Below are 22,026 nucleotides of genomic sequence, written 5' to 3' on the forward strand. Positions count from 1 at the left end.
TCGGCAGCTCGATGTATTTTTCTGACCGGAGCGTCGGTTCAAGTGGCGGTGGGCGCATGCACGTGAACCCTTGTCGAACTTACAAGAAACAAGCTCATCTAGAGGTTGAAAACACGTCCGCTTGATCCGGAAGAGAGAAGAAAAAACAGAGCTTCAACCGAGCTGATCTCCACACATCTCGTGACTCCTGACCGCCGGCGACGGCGCCTCATGATTTAACTCCAAGCTTATGTATGTGGAATGCTACAATCCTATAACGTGACGTTTCAATCCCTGAAATCGGTACCCTCAACTTACTGATCCCGGTCAATCCTAACCTTCAAAAACTAAAATCTTGTTTGTTGTATCCGAAAAAAGGACAATCCCAGTCAGGATCAACCTTTATTCTCACTGATTATGCGGACGCACATGTTTTATTCATCTTCTTCCCCAATCTTTCTCTCGGACTCTCACACAAATTCACTCCCAAGCCCGATGCACTTTCCTCTCTCTTTTGTCACCGTGCTGGAAGGATCAATGTCCTCCTCCGTGCGCCTGCTTCTAGCACGACGACGCCATGTGCTCGTCTTCCCTGGCCTCCCTCTCCTCAGTTCTGCCCCTGCTCGCCATGCCGACGCCGTCAGCGCCACGAGCCCACGATGGGTTTGGCGCTTACGTGCCATGCACTCGTCGATGATGCATCTACGTCCAGCGACCCGGCCATCCGTAACACTCCATACCTTTTACGTGCTGGCCATGGAGGCCGAGGCGAACGCCGCACGTTTCGATCGGTTGTATCAACAGCGTCGTTGGTCTCCAAGGCGGTATTGCTCTTAGAATCCTAGACTAGATCGATTCACTAATATAGGTTTGGTGTACGTCCGAAGCAGCTTGATTGATTTCTCTAGGAGCAGTACGTGCCCATCTAGCTGACTAGTGGCCATCGGGTTCACCTGTCCTCTCCTGCCATGCCCACACAAGCTTGCTTCTATGCTCTTGGCCTCGCTGTCGCGCTTATACTCCTCTCCTGTATCTCCTGAAATCAATCCCGACTCACTAGGCTCCCCTTTTTCTCCTATTTCTACTCTCCTGAGCTGCCAGCATTCTGTCGAGTACCCTGTGGGCATGCACTGCTACTGCATAAGACAACACTCCCCCGTACTCCTTGACTCCTTTTCCATGTTGCTTGCGAGAATGGGTTGTTGATGCGCGTGTTGTGCTTCTAAGCTTCTTGTTGGACGTGGCCTTTGATATCCTCGACGACGGCATTGTTGTGGCGGGAAAACTGGAAGAGCTCACGCGCAGCTCGAGCGGGAACGCGACCGTGTTGGTGGTGTTGAGGCGCCGGTGGTGATTTGAAGAGAGAGAGAGAGGATTGGGGATAGAGATGGATATGACATGTGGGGTAGAAATGTAAGTGAGAGTAAACTTTGGTCCCGGGCGGGATGGATCTTTCCCGGTGTGCCAAACACGTCGAAGGTTTAAAATGACCGGGATGAGCAAGGTCAAGGTATCAACTTCAGGGATTTAAAAGTTGGTGTTCATTTCAATCCAGCTCTACAATCTCAAGGTTTAAATCAGACTTTACTCTTTGTTTAAACATTGTGTACGCACGCTCTATTCCTACGAGCATATGAGAAACTAAACCGACAGATTAACGAAATCATCATAGATGTTTTGTACTTGCTTTGTATTTAAATATTTGTTGTTGAAAATAATACAGATACCCCAACTATAAATATTATGGTATAGAGGAAGTAGTTAATAAACATGTCATGCTCTTGAAAGAATAGCATCAAAGAACATGAAATAAATCCAGAAAATACGAAAGCACCTGTGTCATGTCTATGACTTAATCCAGATGAAATGATTCCATCACAAGGAACCTAACCATCCCAACTGAGCTTAGTTCGTTCTGGCAACTGCAGATGCAAGCCAAGAATAGCTTAAAGTCCCACTCCCCCCTTTTACGGCAAGTGGGTATTAGATTAGGCCTCATTTGGTTCATAGAATAGAAAAATAATACGAATAGATAAGTCATAAAAGTTAAGATGCATGTATCTTAAATCCTTTTGTTCGGAACTTGTGGGTGCTTGTAACTTTTTTTTTTAATAAAAATGGCTGCATGCATCGTATTGATGCAGAGGATGAAGGGACTTCTCCTTTAAAAAAAAATCTTAAATCCTTTTAATATGATTAAAAGAAGATGCTTTTTAGTTTTCATTATATTTTTTTTCATTAAATCTAGACTAATGTTTATTTTATTTTCTTATAAAATGTGAAGGATAGGAAGAGTTCCTTCATAGTAATAGGATTCTACTCCTACCAACCAAAGGGCTTTAAATGTTTTTTTTTTCCAAAGAAATCTTATCCTATGAAATTCATACAAGATTCCTCCAAACCAAAGGAGTACAGCCAACCGGGCTTTGCTTGGAGATGCATGATCGCGGGTCAATTTGCAAGCGCAGGAACCTCGTGGGCACGCGTCCACCCGGCTGGCTAAAAATAAGCCATCAGCGTCCGGTTTCATGAATCTCACGTGCCCGGCCCAGACTTTGTGGCCACATCTCCCCGCAAGTCAAATCACACGCCGTGTAAACTGGACCTCCCGGCCGTGTTGCCCAGGGCTCCTGTTCGGGAACCTGCTTCAGTTTCGACAGCTAAAAAATTGAAAATGAATCTCGAAAAGAGAAGAAGCACACAACACATTCATCAACTTGATGCCCGACCTCAGTATTCAGGAACGGGAGAGCAAATGGCGCCAGCAAGACAAGAGAGGGTCGTACATAAAAGATGAGATTATTCTCGCGCCATCCGTCCGAAAGAACAAACACATCATTCAACCAGCGTGAAGCCATTCCTGACGTACTGCAGACAAGGGAACGGCAGCAGGTCCAGCACCCGCTCGATCATGCCCGACCTCGACAGAAGCTTGCTGAGAACAAAGTCCCGACGGCTATGCCCCACCGGGGCGCCACGCAGCATCGCCTCGTCGCGGCAGGCGACCATCGTGATGTTGCAGAGCCAGGGGGAGGCCGTCGTGAAGGCCAGCCCGAAGTGCCGCTTGTAGGCCCGGCAGACGTGGGAGACGTACCTGCCCATGGGGAGCACGTTCTCGAAGGGGGCCTCGTCGTCGACGTCGGGGGACGACGCCTCCGAGTCGGAGTGCAGGTTCACCACCACGGTGCCGTGCACAGGGTGGACCTTCTCCTCCAGGTTCCTCAGGAACGGCCCGTCGGCGTCCCAGAGCTTGCGGGGGAATATGTCGTTCCCGTCGTACGCGTCGATGAAGACCAGGTCGTAGATGTTGCTGTCGCCGGCGATGAAGTCTTCCGCGTCTTCTATGTGGAGGGAAATGCGGTCGTGGACGCCGTTCCATAGCAGCTCGTCGCCGTCGGCGGGCTGCATGGTGTGGTCTGATAGCCCTTTCGCGCATGAGGCGGGAAAGCCCATGGATTCGACCGAGGCTGAAACGACGACTGGGTCGATCTCCACAATGTGGACATCAGCACCTGAAACAGATGAAATATGTTCGAGTGTTTAGGTGAGGTGGACAGCTGCAGAGTTAAGGATCTACATGTAGAACTACATTGGCAATTCTATGTATGTTAGACCCAATGTACCATCAAATGAGCTGAATCCAATTATTCAAAACTGGGTGTGCATTTGCCCATCTAAAATTTGTTGCGCATTCACGTGCAAGTCATTACTTATTAGTATTGCACTTTTGCAGTTAAGCAAGCCAAGACAGGTATAGTTTCCAACTGACCAACAAAGACCAGAAGGTAATACCTTAATGCCAAGTTCACTCTACAGGAAACAAAGCATGAGCAAAACAAATAAAAATCCAGTAACAATCTATCCAGTAATAAACATTAGTAAAGCCTGTGGTAGTACATACCTCTGAATTTACTAGCCAAAAACAATGGTATGCTGCCGCCACCATGACCGATACAGAGAATTTTCATAGTGTTCGGCTCAGAAACTGCTCGAGGGAGATCATAAGAACAACTAGGGAGTGCTGTCAACCCTGCTGATACCATGCTCTTGACATCTGCAAATAATGACGGTCAGATGATATTATCAAACACTCAAGTGCCAATGAAATTGCTTTAGCTTTGCAAATAACAGTTCAGTGCACATCTAGCAGAAAATCATCTTGTGATCTCGATGGCATATAAAACTTGCAGCTAAGAAATAATCGAGGAATCATGTTTACTGATGTCTTTTGACCTGTAAGTGTGTGTATACTTGATTTGTATGTAAGAAGCCATCTTTCTAAGTTATGCTTATGCATTAACAGATGCAAAATGAATAAAAATAAATAAACACCAGCATGGATATATTATCATCAATCAGCATTGGTGTGAACACAGTACAAGTGAACTCACAAGGAACAGCTAAACAATTGGGTTGCTGCATTGAGTATAATGCTCTATCGCCCCCAGACCGGTAACACGCCATTACTTTTGCAGTACTTTGCCGTGTATGATCGTTAAAGCGCATTACTCGCCACTGGTAGCCTAGTATCTTAAACTGGTCAGCACCACTTGATTCTGGGTACATTGCCAAGTTTCTTTCTTGAAGCCATCTCTCCATCACCGGCCACTGATCGCTGGCCTGTCACAACATTAACAATTTGTATTTTTGTATGAGTCCAAAATAGATTGAGCTAAAATCTTCAAAACATCATTTATATTTACAGCGTGATAAATCACAAGACACACAAATGATCATAGTGACACATAATCGGAGTGATTATCATGATAAGTAGCATATGAAAATTTAAGTTGGACAAAATGTAGAGTAGTACCCCCTCCGATCCAAATTAATTGTCGCAGCTCTAGTCTCCGACCCAAATTAATCTTCGCAGCTCTAGTTTACAAAGTTGTAGTACTGGAGTTGCCACAATTAATTTGGATCGGAGGGAGTAGCATTTTGCTCAATGTGGCCATGTCCTAAATCGCAAGAGGTGGAATTGCATCAAAAGAACCCTTTTTGCCTGGAACCAGCATGGATCTAAACGAAAAATTTGATGTCTAAGTTTTAGTATGGATAATACAACTTCTAGTGGCTCCAATCAGCAAACATGTTCCCCTCGTTAGCATCTGTAAACACTGGCAGGAGACGACGAGCTGTTCATCTCCATTCCGTCAAGCAAGAAATAGACCAAGAGGGGAGTAGGGAGAGGGTAAGGGGAAGCTACCGGTATGGAGGCTGGGTATGCGGCGACGGAGACGACGCCATTGCCGTGCTCGGAGTGGCGGCGGAAGACGGTGTGAGCTCCGTCGCCGGGCCCGTCGTCCTCGCCCCACCACTCCTTGTAGTAGGACCAGTCCCCCTCGTCGAGGGGAGGCTTCCTCCACGCGCCAGCCGCTGCTGAGTACGACGCCACCGACAGCCGCCGGATGGCGCCGCCGGCGCACCTTGACGCCGCCGCCCGCAACATGGTTTGCCCTGTTCCCGCTGAGCCCGCGGGTGTGCTTTGTGGGCTGTGGCTTGCGGCCTACGAGCAAAAGGGCAGAAGCCCGCTTAAGCCCAGAACACAGCCACGAACTAGGGAGTCGGCTCAGATGACAACAATGAAAATCCTAAAAAAAAAAAGACCGCTGCTACGGATCAGGCGGATGATTCCGCCTAGCCAGCCGTTAGATCTGGCGCTAGGGGACGTCGGATCTGGCGCTGCATCCATAGCTGCAGGTGTTGTCCATGGCAACATTAAACATGAGCAAAAAGCTTCATAGCAACACCAACAGCGAGATGAAGCTGCAACGGAGCACCGACGCCGCAGGTGAAGCTCCAGTGCAGCACCGAGGAAGCTCTATTGCAACTTCGATGGAGCTTCAACGCAACACCGACGCTCCAACCAAGCTCCATTGCAGCCCCGACGAAGCTCCAATGCAGCGCTGACGGGTCCGATGAAGCTCCATCGCAACTCCGGCCGAGCTCCATTGAAGCCCTGACGGAGCTCCAACGCAACGTCGACGGCTTCGACGAAGCATGGCAACTCCGACCGTGCTCCATTGCAGCCCCCGCGGAGCTGCAACCGCGCTCCATTGCAGCCACGACGGGCTCCATTGCAGCCCGCGTTGCCGTCCCAGCGAAGCTCAGTTGAGCCACGACGGTGTTGTGCAGCTCTCTGCTTGCAGCAATGGCGGAGATCCTCAATGGATTTCCGGTCATGGGGGATGGGGAGGGGGAGCAGCGTGCGGGCCAGGCGGAGGGGTTCATGGCTAGCGACGGTGTCACGCACGGGCTCCATTGCAGCCCGCGGCTCCGTCCCCGCGAAGCTCAGCTGCAGCCACGACGGTGTTGTGCAGCTCTCTTCTTGCAGCAATGGCGGAGATCCCCAATGAATTTACAGTCATGGGGGGTGAGGGGGAGCAGCGCGCGGGCCAGGCGGAGGGGTTCATGACTAGTGACGGTGGCACGCGAGCCCCTGGATGGTTTGTGTAGAGGAGGGATGGTGAAGAGAAAGGGGGTCAGTTTGGGTGAGGAAGACGATGCGAAGAGCGGAAGGAGGAGTATTTGACAAGGAAGGATGAGAGGATAAGGGAGTGCGTGAGGCTGAACATGTGTCGAACGCTCGAGACGGTTTAAAGAGCGCAGAAATCAGCCGCCTGGTTTAAAATGTTTTCTTAAAAAAAGATGAAATACTGCCCGCTTAAGCCCAGAACACAACCACGAACTAGGAAGTCGGCTTGGATGACAAAAATGAAAATCCTAAAAAAAAGTGAAATACTCAAATACAAAGTTTGTATAAAATTTAATCATTTATTTTGAGATGGAGGAGGTATGAACAAAGAGCCGTGGTTGTAAGAAAGTATCTAGTTGCCTCAACATTAAAGTTTAAGAGCATCTCTATCAGTAACCGTCGTTTTATGGGACAAATTCTCACCGGTCCAAATAGATTTCATATATTTGTCCATCCGGATCTCTTTTTGAGAAATCCTTTAAACGACGGTCCGTTTCTTTTATATCCCCTATCCACGAGGAAAATTTCAGCCCCAACGACTTTTCTTGCAGCTGCTGTCACGGCCTCCCGAGCTTGATTCCGGCCAAATCTCGTCACGGCATCCACTGCTCCCTGTTGTACACGTCAGCCGCGGACAAGCTCGTTGCTGGCCAACCGACAAATCAGCAATGCGCTAGCTAGCCGCGTACATGATTTCTACTACTCCCTCCGTTCCTAAATATAAGTCTTTGTAGAGATTTCACTAATGGACTACATACGGATGTATATAGACATACTTTAGAGTGTACATTCAATCATTTTGCTCCGTATGTAGACATCTAGTAAAATCGCTTAAAAGACTTATATTTAGGAACAGAGGGAGTAGCTAGCTAGCGCGAGCGAGGCAGCAGCAGGAGCTCAGCCGCGTCTAACGTGCTGCGCGCCAACAAGGGTGATGGGAGGAGCCTCTAGTCAATGTGGACACGATCTGGGAATCGAAAGACCCAATCGTTATTTAGATGACGCTTTTAGGGGGGGTATGTAATTTTGTCGGAAGCATTATTTTTTACAGGATCTTTTCTAGCGAAACAAAATTCATACTCTAAAAACGTGAAAAACATTTTATGGTATCATGTGAACAATTTTGACGGGATGGGTATACAGATGTGCTAGAGATGCTCTAAGGGAGGATGACACAACAATTAGAAGGATATTGATACGTCTTCGACGTATTTATAATTTATAAAGTATTCATTTTATATTTCAGAAATTCTCAAATATTTTTGAAAAATTCTACGTAAAGTTTCACGTCATTTGGATCAAGTTGATTTTTCTCCCTTTTCCTTGGTTTTTCGGTCCAGAATTCCAGTTTCGAGATATTTCTCTCTCAGTGATGTACCGTGCATATTCACAGAAAAAAGGCATACGAATTGTATGATGATAATGGATAATGGACAAGATCAACGCAAATATCAACAGTAATTCATGATGCAAAATGAGCGTATCAGGCACGGAAGTGCAAAACTCGGAAATTCTGAATTTTAGCAATTGGGTAACAACAAGGTGGTCACTGCTTTTTGGCTATACCGAAGCGAGCCTTGGTTGTACCGAGTTGCTAGGGTTTGGCTTGGGCTCTGTGTAAGGAAAACTCGGTGGGGTAGAAATAGAAAATACCCGTGGGACCAAATTTCATCATTTGGGTTTTGGATAGAATGTTTTGTGGGCGAGTGAGTGAGGTTTTTGGTTGCTAATCTCTAAGCACTTTGAGCGACCAGATCATCATAAACACCTCATCCCCTTTTCATAGTACTGGCTTTTTGTACGGACTCAAATGTGATTTCTCACATAAAGTAAAATGTAGAGTCTTGAAGCTCTTGCCAATAGATGTTCCTTGCATCTAGGGAATCCTCCTCAGGATCCTAGCCAATCCATTCATTGAAATTTTCCTGAAATATGCATGATAGGCTCATTAGTTCAATGAACTATAGGTTGTTACTAATTACCAAAACCACCTAGGAAGAAGTTGTGCTTTCAATACCCTTGGTGACAATGGGGTAACCTTTCAAAATCACTTGATATATGTTTTGATAATTGCTGCGGCAACAAAAGTCCTTCCCTGGCGCTTAGGAATTCTTCTTGTTACTTATCTGGTTTGCGTCGGTTTTTCCCTTGAAGAGGAAAGGGTGATGCAACACAGGAACAGTATGTATTTCCCTCAGTTTGAGAACCAAGGTATCGATCCAGAAGGAGGGCCTCGTCAAGTCTAGAGTACCTGCGCAAACACAAACAAGCTTGCACCCAACGCTTCAAAGGGTTGTCAATCCCTTCAAGATTGTTTGCAAAGTGAGATCTAAAGGCGGAAAGAGCAACAAAGTAAAAAGTGTAAGGCTGAAAATATGGTGTGGAGTAGACCCTGGGGGCCATAGTGTTCACGAGAGGCTTCTCTCATAATAGCAAATATCACGGTGGGTGAACAAATTACCGTCGAGCAATTGATAGAACCGCGCAAAGTCATGATGATATATAAAAGGCATACAAAACATTCAAAGTTTGACAAGATAATAGCATGAAACCATAAAAAATTATAGATACGTTGGAGACGTATCAATAGTTAACTTGCGGATTTCCGTGATGACATTGGGGTAGTCTAGGCATAAAGGTTGATACATGTTTTCATCCTATTTCAACGATATGAACTTTGGTGTGATTCTTTGTCGCATGTTGTGGGATTATTATATGATTTAATTATGTTATGTTGTTGAGAGATTGCACTAGTGAAATTATGAACCCTGGCTGTTGTTTTCAAGGATTGCAATACTATTTGTGCTCACTTTTATCACTTCATACCTTGCTGTTTTTATTATTTTAGATTACACAAACCTTATATCTACTACCTCAGCCTGGGCGTTCGGGTATTTCGGTTATTTCGGTTCGGGTAGTTCGGTTTATGGGTAATTCGGGTATTCGAAAATGGAAACCAAAATTGTTTCTGTCAAAAAAAATACCCGAACCCAAATTACCCAAAATTTCGGTTCGTGTAATTTGGGTACCCAAAATATTCGGAGCATTCATCAACTTTTGATATGAATAATTCGGATAGTATGGGTATTTTTAGTAATATGGGTATTTTAGTTAGTATGGATAACAAGTTAGTATAATAATAGCATGGAAATTTTGGACAGTATGAATAATTTGGGTAGTATGGGTATTTCGGATTTTCCACACTAGAACCCGAACCCTAACCCGAAAAGCGAATATTCAGGAAATGAGAACCGAACCCTTACCCGATACCCGAATTACCCGACAATTCGGGTAATTCGGTTCGGTTCGGGTTCGGGTACCCAAACGCCCAGGGTGACTACTACCCATACTACACGTGTATCATCATCTTTTCGTCGAACTAGTGCACCTATATAATTTACCATTGTATTGAGTGTGTTAGGGACACAAGGGATTGTTGAAAATATGCCCTAGAGGCAATAATAAAATGGTTATTATCATATTTCCTTGTTCATGATAATCGTCTATTGTTCATGCTATAATTGTATTAACAGGAAACAGTAATACATGTGTGAATAAATAGATCACAATGTGTCCCTAGTAAGCCTCTAGTTGGCTAGCTCGTTAATCAATAGATGATCATGGTTTCGTGATCATGGGCATTAGATGTCACTGATAATGGGATCACATCATTGGGAGAATGATGTGATGGACAAGACCCAATCCTAAGCATAGCACAAGATCGTATTGTTTGTATGCTAAAGCTTTTCTAATATCAAGTGTCTTTTCCTTCGACCGTGAGATTGTGCAACTCCCGGATACTGTAGGAGTGCTTTGGGTGTATCAAACGTCACAACGTAACTGGGTGACTATAAAGGTGCACTACGGGTACCTCTGAAGGTGTGTGTTGGGTTGGCACGAATCGAGATCGGAATTTGTCACTCCGTGTGACGGAGAGGTATCTCTGGGCCCACTCGATAGAACATCATCATGAGCTCAATGTGATTAAGAAGTTAGTCACAGGATGACGTGCTACGGAACGAGTAAAGAGACTTACCGGTAACGAGATTGAACAAGGTATAGGTATACCGATGATCGAATCTCGGGCAAGTTCTATACCGATAGACAAAGGGAATTGTATACGGGATTGATTGAATCCTTGACATCATGGTTCATCCGATGAGATCATCATGGAGCAAGTGGGAGCCACCATGGGTATCCAGATCCCGTTGATGGTTATTGTCCGGAGAGGTGTCTCGGTCATGTCTGCCTATTTCCCGAACCCGCAGGGTCTACACACTTAAGGTTCGATGACGCTAGGGTTACAGGGAATTGTTATACGAGGTTACCGAAAGTTGTTCCGAGTCTCGGATGAGATCCCGGACGTTACAAGGAGCTCCGGAATGGTCCATAGGTAAAGATTGATATATATGATGGATGGTTTTGGACACCGGAAATGTTTCGGACGTCACCGGTAGCGTACCGGGACCACCGGAAATGGTCCCGGGGGTCCACCGGAAGGGGCCACCTGCCCCAAGAGGTAGCATGGGCCAAAAGGTGGAGGGCAACCAGCCAAAAGTGGGCTGGTGCGCCTCCCACAAAGGGGACCAAGGCGCAGGAGGTGGAGAGGGGGGGACCCTAGGCACTGGTGGCCTAAGGCCCACCTAGGGGTGCGCCACCCCCTTCCCCTGCCCTGGCCACCGCACCTCCCATCTGGGGGGGCTGCCGCACCACCTAGGGTGGGAACACTAGGGGTGGCACCCCCTCCCCTCCTCCTATATATACCTAGGGGTTTGGGGATGTTTTGCACACCGTTTCTTCTCTCCCTCGGTGCAGCCCTGCTCCCCTCCTTCCTCCTCCTCCCACGGTGCTTGGCGAAGCCCTGCCGGGAGACCTCGTCTCTCCATCGACACCACGTCGTCGTGCTGCCGGAGATCTACCCCAACCTCTCCCTCCTTCTTGCTGGATCAAGGTGCGGGAGACGTCATCGGGTTGCACGTGTGTTGAACGCCGAGGTGTCATGGTTCGGCACTAGATGAGAATCACACCGCAATCTGAATCGCCGCGAGTACAACTCCATCAACCGCGTTCTAGCAACGCTTCTGCTTAGCGATCTTCAAAGGTATGAAGATGCACTCACCCCTCTCTCGTTGCTGGTCTCTCCATAGGAAGATCTGAATATGGCGTAGGAAAATTTTAAATTTATGCTACGTTACCCATCAAGGATTGCTTGTATTTGACTGTAGGGTTGTTCGAGAGAGACCATCTTCATTCTACACCTCCCACAAATTGATAAACCTTAGTTCATCCACTTGATGAAAATTTGTTGGTGTCCTACTCTACGATTGGATGCCCAGTGAAGTCTACAAGAATAAAGTTGTGTAGTAGACATCAGATATGTTTTGCTTTGTCAGGATGTGTATGTGCTATTATGTTGGCATAAATTAAACCATGTATTTACCACCCCATTATATAAAAGGCCTAAGATAAGATTATTCTATAAGGGCACAACTCTATACCACACATAGTTTGAATCCAAGTGTAATTTAAACCTACCTTGTATAAATATTATCAACACTTTCCACAAACTCAACCATGACTAATATTCTTCACCACTCTACATTATCGTTTCTACTCACAGACTCCACATGACTTCACCTGGAACTATAGTCCCTTCTTGTCTTCTTCATAGTCAATACTCGAGCAAAATTAAATTACTCTTTACTCTAGCGTGCGCTCCCATCTTTGTAAGTATATCTTGAATGCCATCACACACCGATCATTTTCTGCATGAAAATAAAAAACTCATATATTGGACGCCACATATTAGACTTACCCGGACTCAAGATCTTAACTTTTTCTTGACTACTTGCGTGTAGAATATTTCTGGAATTTTCTGTTATGTTTAATCCAAAAAACAGTGGATATAACATGGATAGCATAATAGCGATAATAATAGAAACAACCAACAAATTGTGTAAGCTGCTTATGCAATCGAAATCATAAGCAACAAACATCATATCCATGTCGATTGCTACCATCAAGAAACCAAACGCTAATCCAAACATAGAGGATATGATGGCACATGAAGCAGCAGAAGCAGATGCACCGTTCGTCATGGTGGTGAGGAGGTGGCTGACATCAGGGAAGAAGTCGTCATTGGGGAATTCATCATCCGGAATGAGCCACGATGTGCAAGGATCCAACAGTCACGCAATCGAACTCCCCAAAAACTTTATCACCCTCTCCCGTACCAAATCACAAGAGGCAGGATTCCGAAGGCCTACTGTCTCACTCTCCTGTGCACGTCGGGAAGCGAGATGGGAAAGTGGTAGACGGTATGCTCCGGAAGGAAGTAACAGAAGTGTGTTCGTTTGGGAAGAGAAGCGACCTCTTATAGATGGGATGAGTTGAAACCACCACCTTATCAATGGAAGATAAACACATGCACTAAATCCGATTAAGGAGAAAAACATGCAAGTCTATTCAGTTTGGTCTCCCATTAGTAGGCCACTTGTTTCAACCTCTTTCTTGTGTGACAAAAATTAAAGCGTCATGTACACATGACATAGGTCATAGTGCGGTTCTGCTCGACCACAAATAACGACGCACGTACGAGGCATGGCGAGGCGCGTGGAGGAGGAGCGCGCGTGTATGTGCTCTTTTCAATGACACATAGAACAACTCCTCTTATAAATTGGTCTCGCACATTCTTCACTAGTGAGGTCAAGTTAAACTCTAGAATGACTTTGTATGATAATTCTCGGTAGTAGATTCACAAAATAGAAGAAGTTCCATGAAAACAACTCTATCTACTTTAGCTTTTCAAGTGGTTTTTTTCATTGACAACCTTCTCGAAGCTTCTATTGTCCTTTCTTCAAAAGGGTAATTGCTTACTCTCATATGAGAGTCGGATATCTTTTCATTATGATTTTGCGTCTTTGAATTTACAATAAAGAATATTTCTCTTCCATTCCGATCTGATGATATCCCGAGATCATGTGAAATATATCCAATATATTTGTTTTGAAGTATCTCACATTGCAATTTTCTGTAGTTTGTATTGTATCTTCAAAGACAAATAAACTTTATGAAGGTGCTATCATAGCCTTGGATTTTAAAAATCATAATGTAAAACTGCATGCCATTTTTTTGGAACAGAACATTTACAAGATTAAAGTATAAAATGATTCAAAATAAATGGGAATGATTTATGATTTGAAGTTTGTGCACTAAAAATAAAAGAGGGTTGGCAATTCACTTACAAGAGAAGGTTTGAATCAAACTATTAATAATTCGAAAAGCAAAGAAAAGGTTCTTGTGTTCTGAATATTCAAAGTTATTCATGGAAACGCCACCAGATAAATAATTTTATTTAAAAAATAAAATAAAAGGCAAATTATTCTACTCACGTATATTTGTTTTTTTTATAAATCATTTTTAGTTTTGAAAAGCATATTTTTTTAATATACGTATATGGCCAAGTGTTCTACTCACGTATTAAGCTTCATGAAGAAATGATTTTCATATTCTTCTAGGCAAAATATAATAAAATTGCAATTTTAAAAAGTTTGAGTAAAACTTCTATATTTTTTTCAGTGTAGTCAACTGTAGACACATACATTATTTCTTCGCAAATCTAATGTTGCTAAGATGAAGTGTAAGGTTTATTTTATTTCATTTGATATTTCTAAATATTTTTTTAGTTGGATGCATTGAGTACTATTTCCTCCGTTAGTGCTAAATTTTACTTCTGGACGGAGGAATTACTTTTTGAATTAACACGACAAGGAAAGTACTTTTTAAGTAACACCCAGGTTCCATTCGTATTTTAGGTTATTCATACGCTACATAATATGAAATATGAATTGCTTGCATAGGATAGCTTCGTACTTTAAGATTCATACACTACATAATATGAATTGGTTGGTTGCATCTGACAAATTTGTACTAGCATAAACATTTGTCACATGTCTAGAATTGTGTGCTGCAACACATTAGTTTGTTTTCTAGCTAAATTGAAGAAGGGCAACAAAAAACCCAAGAAGGGCAAGTAAATAGCGTTGGAATTACTTTAGTTTTCCTAGAATAATTCTGTAGTGAAGTAAAAATAGAAAAGATGGCCCATACAGGTCTAGAACATGTGACCTTCGCGTTACTCGCAGATGATAACTTTGTAGACATGTGACAAATGTTAGTACTATTTCCTCCGTTAGTGCTAAATTTTACTTCTGGACGGAGGAATTACTTTTTGAATTAACACGACGAGGAAAGTACTTTTTAAGTAACACCCAGGTTCCATTCGTATTTTAGGTTATTCATACGCTACATAATATGAAATATGAATTGCTTGCATAGGATAACTTTGTATTTTAAGATTCATACACTACATAATACTAGTTGAATGCCCGTACGTTGTTACGGGACAAAAAAAAAGATGAGTCAAATAATTGTTCTTATTTGAAAGTGTATATCCAACATGATGTATATTCATTAATACTTCCTCCGTTCCTTTATATAAGGTGTATTTGTTTTTTTATAAAAATCCATAATATAAGGTGCATTTTTTTAATTTCTCATCGTTCTAAGGCTTCATAGGACAAGCGCACCAGAACAACAACCACCACCGATGAAGCGATGCGTAGATTGAAATGATCCAACCTGAAGACACATAAACATAGACGAACAAAAAACATATCCGAGTAGATCCACCAAAGGCAAACACCGAGACACCCCTCCAAATGCTCTCTAAAGAGACACGCCATCAGAACAAGGGTTAGGCGGGAAGCATCTTATTCTATCTTCAGCGAACCGCCGTCATCTCGTCTTCCTAAGCAGGACACATTCACAAACAAAATAAAAAGAAACATCTAAAGCGGAGCCCTCCCGCAAGAAAGTGCCAGGATCTACCGTCGTCCCATGGCCCTAGGGCCATCGGAGAATAGGCAAACCTCCGACGGTGTCGGCAGGAGACAAAGGAACCCTAGCTTTTCTAGAGGGCGTGGCGACTCTACGTGTGTGTAGCATTGCATCTACTTTCCCTATAGGGGCAACCACCTCACGTCACTCGAATATATTTTCTCGCATCATATGTTATATTAGGTTTGTCCTAATTCCAACTTGTTAATTAAGTTCACACAAATCAACATCAATGATATCAGATCAATATCATCACGTGCATTAAGAAATAAGTTCTTACAATATAGTTTTATTTAGCATGGACGAGGAGGGTCGTTCTGGCTTTAGGAAGCATATGCTCCCGAATTTGGATGTCTATGTTAGTCTAACAAGCGTGCTTGACAATTCTCATGCAAAAAAGGATAGCGGAGCTTTGTCGGTAAAAAACAAAATTAAGCATACCATTTGGAGGTAACATTATACGTTTGATTTTATTTTCCTCAAACGTCAACATGCTTAATCTTTTCTCCTAAAAATTTGCAGATAACATTTGGGTGTGACAATGAGGACATCCAGATTTTTAAAAAATGGTTGACATTTGAATGAAACATATTTGATGGGCAGGAGCATCTGCTCTCAAGAGACGAGTTGAATTTCTGGATGATATTATTTTTCTAATAACTTACTCAAACTTAAACAAGTTTGGGTTGAGACAAAACCAATATGACTTATATTCTGCAAAGGATAGTACCGAACATATAACTTTACAAGCTTGATACTCCTTGCTTTTTTATATACTTTGGAATTTCTTCCTGAAGGTAATCTCAACTATTGTTATTTGGCGACACCAAATATAACTTCAGTTTTCTCTCCGCTCTTTCTTTACTTGGTTTCCTAAAAGTATGCGATCCCTCTCGTGCGTTGCCACGGGATAACAAAATGTGCGTATCAAGAAAAATGTAATGTGACATGAGGAATAGACTATGCACATATGATATCTCATGGTCTTAAAGTGGTAGATAAATACATCTCATCGTCATCCTCTCTCATCCATCTTCTCGAGAGGAAACCTCCAATCCATGTGTCTTGCGAGAGATTAAAATTTACGATGATATCTAATTTGATTGTATAGTATCAAATTTCAAGAATTTTTTTTGTAGCTTCTATAAAGATTGTCACATGGGCAAAAAGGCCCGTGCGTTGCAATAGGAGAAAAAAAATGTGCCTACACCCTCCCGTGAGGCTTGAGAATGAGACTCTGCCTTTCCCAATGGAAGACTCATTCGTCGTGAACGGAAAAGTATTTTCCAAGGTGGATGCACGATTATAAACACAAAAATTAACTTATTCTAGATTAATTTTGTGTTTTTGAATTAAAATTATACAAATACATCAATGCACCTGTAAATATGTGAATACATATCACTATATCACATTCGAGAAAACAAAATATAGTTGCTCCTTTTGGGTAGGGACTGCACGAAGATGATGCTTAATGGCCTAAAATTGCTCATATCACATCCATGCGCTAGATGGGCACGTATGCATAGGGCCTTGCATTGGATTTTGCCCTCTGGTCCTCTTAAGTATAAATCGACAATGTAGTACTGATTGAGAGTTACAAAAGAATGTATTCAAAAAGATTTATATGTTCAACCATTGGCCTTGTTCATTAGGGACTTGGGCAATCTCCAAGAGCTGCATGTAATAGAGATAAATCATTGAGTGATTCATGTCACGAAGGTTCAAAATTAACATTGCAACTTGCAAATTACACTATAGTCATTACTTTCTATGTTTGCTTATCAGCAAAGGTAATTAAAAGCTAATAGCCAAACCAGGAGGAAATTATTAGTGTACTTCCACCCTTCCTTTGCACGAGATGAGGGTACCACCTTTAACATCAGCCAATATTTTTGGAGTAATCTCCATGCAGTACTCATTCTGGTTATGGATCAGGTGGTTTAATATCTTTGTGATGGTTGTTAAGGATCCTATTTATGACACAAAGTAACACTAAAAAGGTAAAAGAACCAGATTGGAAATCAATAAATCTGATCATATTTGGATACTGATGTCAACTATAGCACCCAAGTTGTCTGAGTTCACCACGAAGACATACTCCTTTCCCTGAGAGAAGATTGGCAAAATAGTAAGCACAATAATACGAAAGCGTTTGGATTCTGTAATCGAAGTTTTTTAAGAATTAAGTGAACTCTTCATTTATCTTTTTTTTGTTAAACAAGTCCCTACAGATGATGTACAGCAATACAAGTTGTAACTGGTTTGCGACCTTATAATTTAAGTCATAAGAAGCATACACTACATAGATTTTTTGTGAACTTAAAAAATAAAACATGTTATGAAGATGCGATCACAAGGGCAAACTAATTTGTGTCCAAAAACAAAATTTGGATACTAAGGTTGTATGCGACCAATCAATCTGTCAAATTAATCTGTTCACCTACTTAGAAGGTTAAGTCATTTGTGCTCACCCGTGACAGTAAGGTATCAAGTTTTCCACTATTGTTCAAAGAGGGGAACACATCACCGTGGCTTGGGGGTACCTTCACATTCAAAAATAACAATATTAGACTTGAAAAAGTTATATGAAATAGTCAAGTCTGACAAAGTTGGATCAATAAAGCATAAAGGTGAAGCTAGTATTTAAAATGGCATAAAATGAAATGACCATCCATTGGTATTCCAAGAATAAGACAAGAATAGTTAAGAGAAACTAACCACCCATCCTTCCTTGTCTGTCCTTTGCTTGGAAGCGGCAAGAAGTCCTCGGTAACAATGCGAGGATATTGGCTCTCAGAGAAACATGTGTGTGTTAATTGACGCCGCAAGTAGTGGGGTAAAATGTGATATAATTTAAAAAGCAGATGAAGTTAAGCTAGCATACATGAGAGAACAAACTAATTTCACCAATTTATTATTGTAGTCTCTATGAAATGCATAACTCTACGTCCGCTACATATTGTATTAGATATGGTACTGCTAAAGTGATTCTTATATGAAAAAATATTGAACAGAGTGCAAAAACCTCCTGAAGGGAAACTAAAAAAATCCAACTTTGCCATGTTGAACACCAAGAGTATAAAAATGATATAGCGACACAAAATTGATAGCAGTACAATTCGATGGCTCAAACTCATGTGTAGTGGTCCTAAAAGTTACAAGACTTGTATTCAGGAAATAAGAAAAATCAATAATATAGCTAAAGCACAAAAACGAATTAAAAATATAACTATGGATGGATTAAAGAACCAAATGGCTAGCTGGTAGAGAGAAATTCCACATGCATTCTATTTTTTAAGTTGTGTTCCAGGTGCATTATTAGGCAATCAAAAGACCCTAAACGTACAAGCATATTTAAGCAAACTAATTTAGATCATCAATAATCTTATAATACTGAGGGTTACAATGGAGTGGGAACATTTCATGCAACATGCAGAAGGTATACACATACTTGTGTGCAGCTCATCCAAAAAGAAGAAATTAAAATTGTATCTTGTTGAGTTCACATTTGTTTTGAACACCGGATGCTACTAAATAGAACAAAACTTTCAGGGCAAGAAATTCACCTGCCTATCAGGAGTTGTTCTAGGTCAATATAGGTAAGGAAGAATAAGAACTTTCCATCAGGAGTTGTTCTAGGGCAGCATGATCTCTACACTATCAGATGAAGAAATGACATGTACAGACAACAACTCCACGCATTTATCACAAGAATATTGCAAGGCCACAGGAATAAACAAAAGCTGAAAAATCATCGATACTTGAGGGCCAATATCCTTGCATTATATTATGAACATCAGTATTAACAAATTCTCATTCCATGAATAGAGTGTAAACAACTAACGACATTTAATTAGTCAGATCCAGTATAAATCAGAACTTGCTTGGATGCTCCATAATTTCCTTGCCGAAACCATACTTGCTCTAGTAGAAACCAAATTGCTAGAAATTTATTTATCAAAGCATAATATTTTTTTTGCAAGTTATCAAAGCATAATATAATTGAAAGAAGTTGCAATACTTGATTTCTTATTGCTAATTTCTCCTAACTACCATATCACTTCTCTCTCACTTCGGTTTTACAAATAACTTGCTGAATATAATATGCTTCTACAAAATATAAAGACTCTAGTTAATATATAATACATTATATGTTATTAATCTTCAAAAGACATTGCACTTTTTACAGCAACAATGACGACTCTGCATGCACATTCCACAAATGTTTTTATATTGAACATGGCATGATCTTAAACTGGAAATGTAAAGCTTTCATAAGTTCTATGCACCTTATTATAGGGAGTCATACCAGCCAAGTCGATGAAGTTAAGCTTCCCTTTGACATTATCGTTAGTGACCTTGAGAGAGAGAGAGCACAACATGGCTCCTACATGAGACATCATTCATGCCTGTGTGGACGGCTTTTCTACTCTGCACACCTATCGAGTAGACCTCCTGAATTTCCTCCGCTGATCGCACAGGGGCCTGAAACCAAGAAAAGACAACAGTAAGTGTGCTGCAGAAGCTACATATCAGCAAACACGGACATTCGAGGATGACCAAGCGCCAAAGCATTACCCAATCCAAGCCCTTGAGCTGCAGGTTGCCAAGGTTGTCGTCCAACGCCATGATCTCCTTTGCTTTGGGCTCGAGCAAGTCATAGCACCGTTCCATGTACACCTCATAGTAGGGGATCTTGACGGAGAAGCACGTGCCAGTACATTGCGCCAGGGGAAGCAGGGTATGCAGAAACAAATGAACCAAGTGTTCAAGAATACAGAATTACATATAGATAAAAGACGGAACCTATCACCAGGCAGCATATATACAGGTAACATTTGCAGTACTTGATTGCATAGTTGAAATTACTCCTATGTCAACTCCCGTTTACACCAATTATTATCACTAAATGCTACTGCTGGTCTGTTCAACAAAGCTAACGGCAAGGGAAGGGGGTCCGATCTCTGATGCTTGGCTCATGTGGTCAGCATAATAGCAAAATCAATGTGACCAAACTTCACAGAAACAGTGTAGCATCACGGACAATGGGCTCGGTTCAGTACTATCCATCGACCAAATTAATCACAGCATGCATGCAACACATTAGGGAGATTCAGTTCAGTATATACAATACATACATCGATCAGTGAAATCAATCCAAAGCATGCAACACAGTAGGGAGAAGATGTAGATTACCCGTTGCCGTAGCGACTGGGGGCGGGATTGCGGTTGCTGGTATCCCTGACGACGTTGTTGCGGAGTTTGTACGCGGTGCGATGCCAATTAGGGGGAACGGAGTACTCGGGCTTGGGCGGAGGAGCCATGGCCTTCACATCCTTCGAATCCCGATGGGGCGAAGATGGTCGCGCAACCCTTGCAGGTCGACGCTTGGGCGGAGGAGCCGGGGTCTCGACGCCGCGTGCTGGGGGAGGAGGAGGAGGAAGAAGAGGCGACGCGACTGCAACCTCCGAGTCGGCTGGTTGCGCAAACCTCCGCTCCATGTGCGCCTCCGTAATGAACGACCGTCATGACGCGCCGACGTCCCCCGTCCTCCCCTGGTACCGGCGCCGCCGTCCCTTGCCTCGCTCACTCCGCTGTAGCGAACGCCCGCCGTACTCCGCTACTGGGGGCTGTACCTCCTTATTGCTTTGCCTGTAAGTAATACAGTTAAAAGATGTTAGGTGTTGGATGCTATGGCATGAAGAGTCGTAGATTGCAAACACCGAAGAAGGTAATGATGTAATATTATAGTTTGTTTCGTCGCACCACACAAAGCACATGAATTTTCTTGATTAAGACAAAGCAAAATCTGCAAGAGATTGAAAGTTTTCCGTGGACTTGCAGGCAAGCTAGCGCATAGGAAACTTTTCTATGATTTCCAATCCCACCCTGTCCTCCCCTTCCTCGTTGGACGCTCGAGCGAGTCGAGCAGGGCGTCGTGCAGGTCGGCGAAGACGCGGGCCTCGGCGGCGACCTTGCGCAATGAGCCGCCGGAGCGGGAGGAGATGAGGCGGCCGAGGTCGAGGCCGGAGACGATCCCCGACGGCGCGGCCTCGAGGGCCTCCCGGTGTGCGCGCTTGGATGGGCGCAGCGGCGCGGCGCCCCGCCCGGCTCGGGGGCGGCCGCGAGCGCGCGGGGGCGGGGGCGGGGGACCGAGCGGCGCCGGGAGCGGCGGCTAGCGCCGGAGCGGGAGGAGATGAGGCGGCCGAGGTCGAGGCCGGAGACGATCCCCGACGGCACGGCCTCGAGGGCCTCCCGGTGCGCGCGCTTGGACGGGGCAGCGGCGCGGCGCCCCGCCCGGCTCGGGGGCGGGGGTGGGGGATCGAGCGACGCCGGGAGTGCGCGCGGGGGGGGGGGGGGGGGGGGCGTCGGGAACGGCGGCTAGCGCGCCGCAGCCGCCGATGCCGCGATTGTGTCAGGGGAAGGAAGGAGAGGGGAGACGTGGGAGGCGATTGTGTCAGGGGAAGGAAGGAGAGGGGAGACGTGGAAGGTGGATCCACGAGATGTTTTTTTTTTCTTTCTTGCGAGGTGGGATCGATCGCTGCGAGGTCTAACCATCGGGGAGGTTGAACCATCACGACGGCACGTCCTACTTTAATAGTAGAGATGAATTGATTAGTTGCATCTGACAAATTTGTACGAGCATAAACATTTGTTACATGTCTAGAATT

The 22,026-nt window shown here is 43.8% G+C and overlaps 1 protein-coding gene across 1 annotated transcript; it reads right to left on the reverse strand.

The window, feature by feature from the left end:
* Positions 1-2,668: 2,668 nt before the first annotated feature.
* Positions 2,669-5,482, reverse strand: LOC123430510. Its single transcript, XM_045114377.1, has 4 exons — positions 5,186-5,482; positions 4,371-4,599; positions 3,881-4,033; positions 2,669-3,491 (listed from the first exon to the last, which is right to left on the reverse strand). The coding sequence occupies exons 1-4, from the start codon at positions 5,426-5,428 to the stop codon at positions 2,815-2,817; spliced, it is 1,302 nt and encodes a 433-aa protein (XP_044970312.1). The 5' UTR covers positions 5,429-5,482; the 3' UTR covers positions 2,669-2,814.
* Positions 5,483-22,026: the final 16,544 nt, after the last annotated feature.

Source organism: Hordeum vulgare, chromosome 2H, assembly GCF_904849725.1.
Source record: "Hordeum vulgare subsp. vulgare chromosome 2H, MorexV3_pseudomolecules_assembly, whole genome shotgun sequence".
In the NCBI taxonomy this organism is placed as follows: domain Eukaryota; kingdom Viridiplantae; phylum Streptophyta; class Magnoliopsida; order Poales; family Poaceae; genus Hordeum; species Hordeum vulgare.

Coding starts and splice junctions, on each gene's coding strand:
- LOC123430510 (XM_045114377.1), bottom strand. CDS start 5,428: ATGTTGCGGGCGGCGGCGTCAAGGTGCGCCGGCGGCGCCATCCGGCGG. Junction 4,600..5,185: donor CATACCCAGCCTCCATACCG/GTAGCTTCCCCT, acceptor ATGTTGTGACAG/GCCAGCGATCAGTGGCCGGT. Junction 3,492..3,880: donor TTTGGCTAGTAAATTCAGAG/GTATGTACTACC, acceptor CATCTGTTTCAG/GTGCTGATGTCCACATTGTG.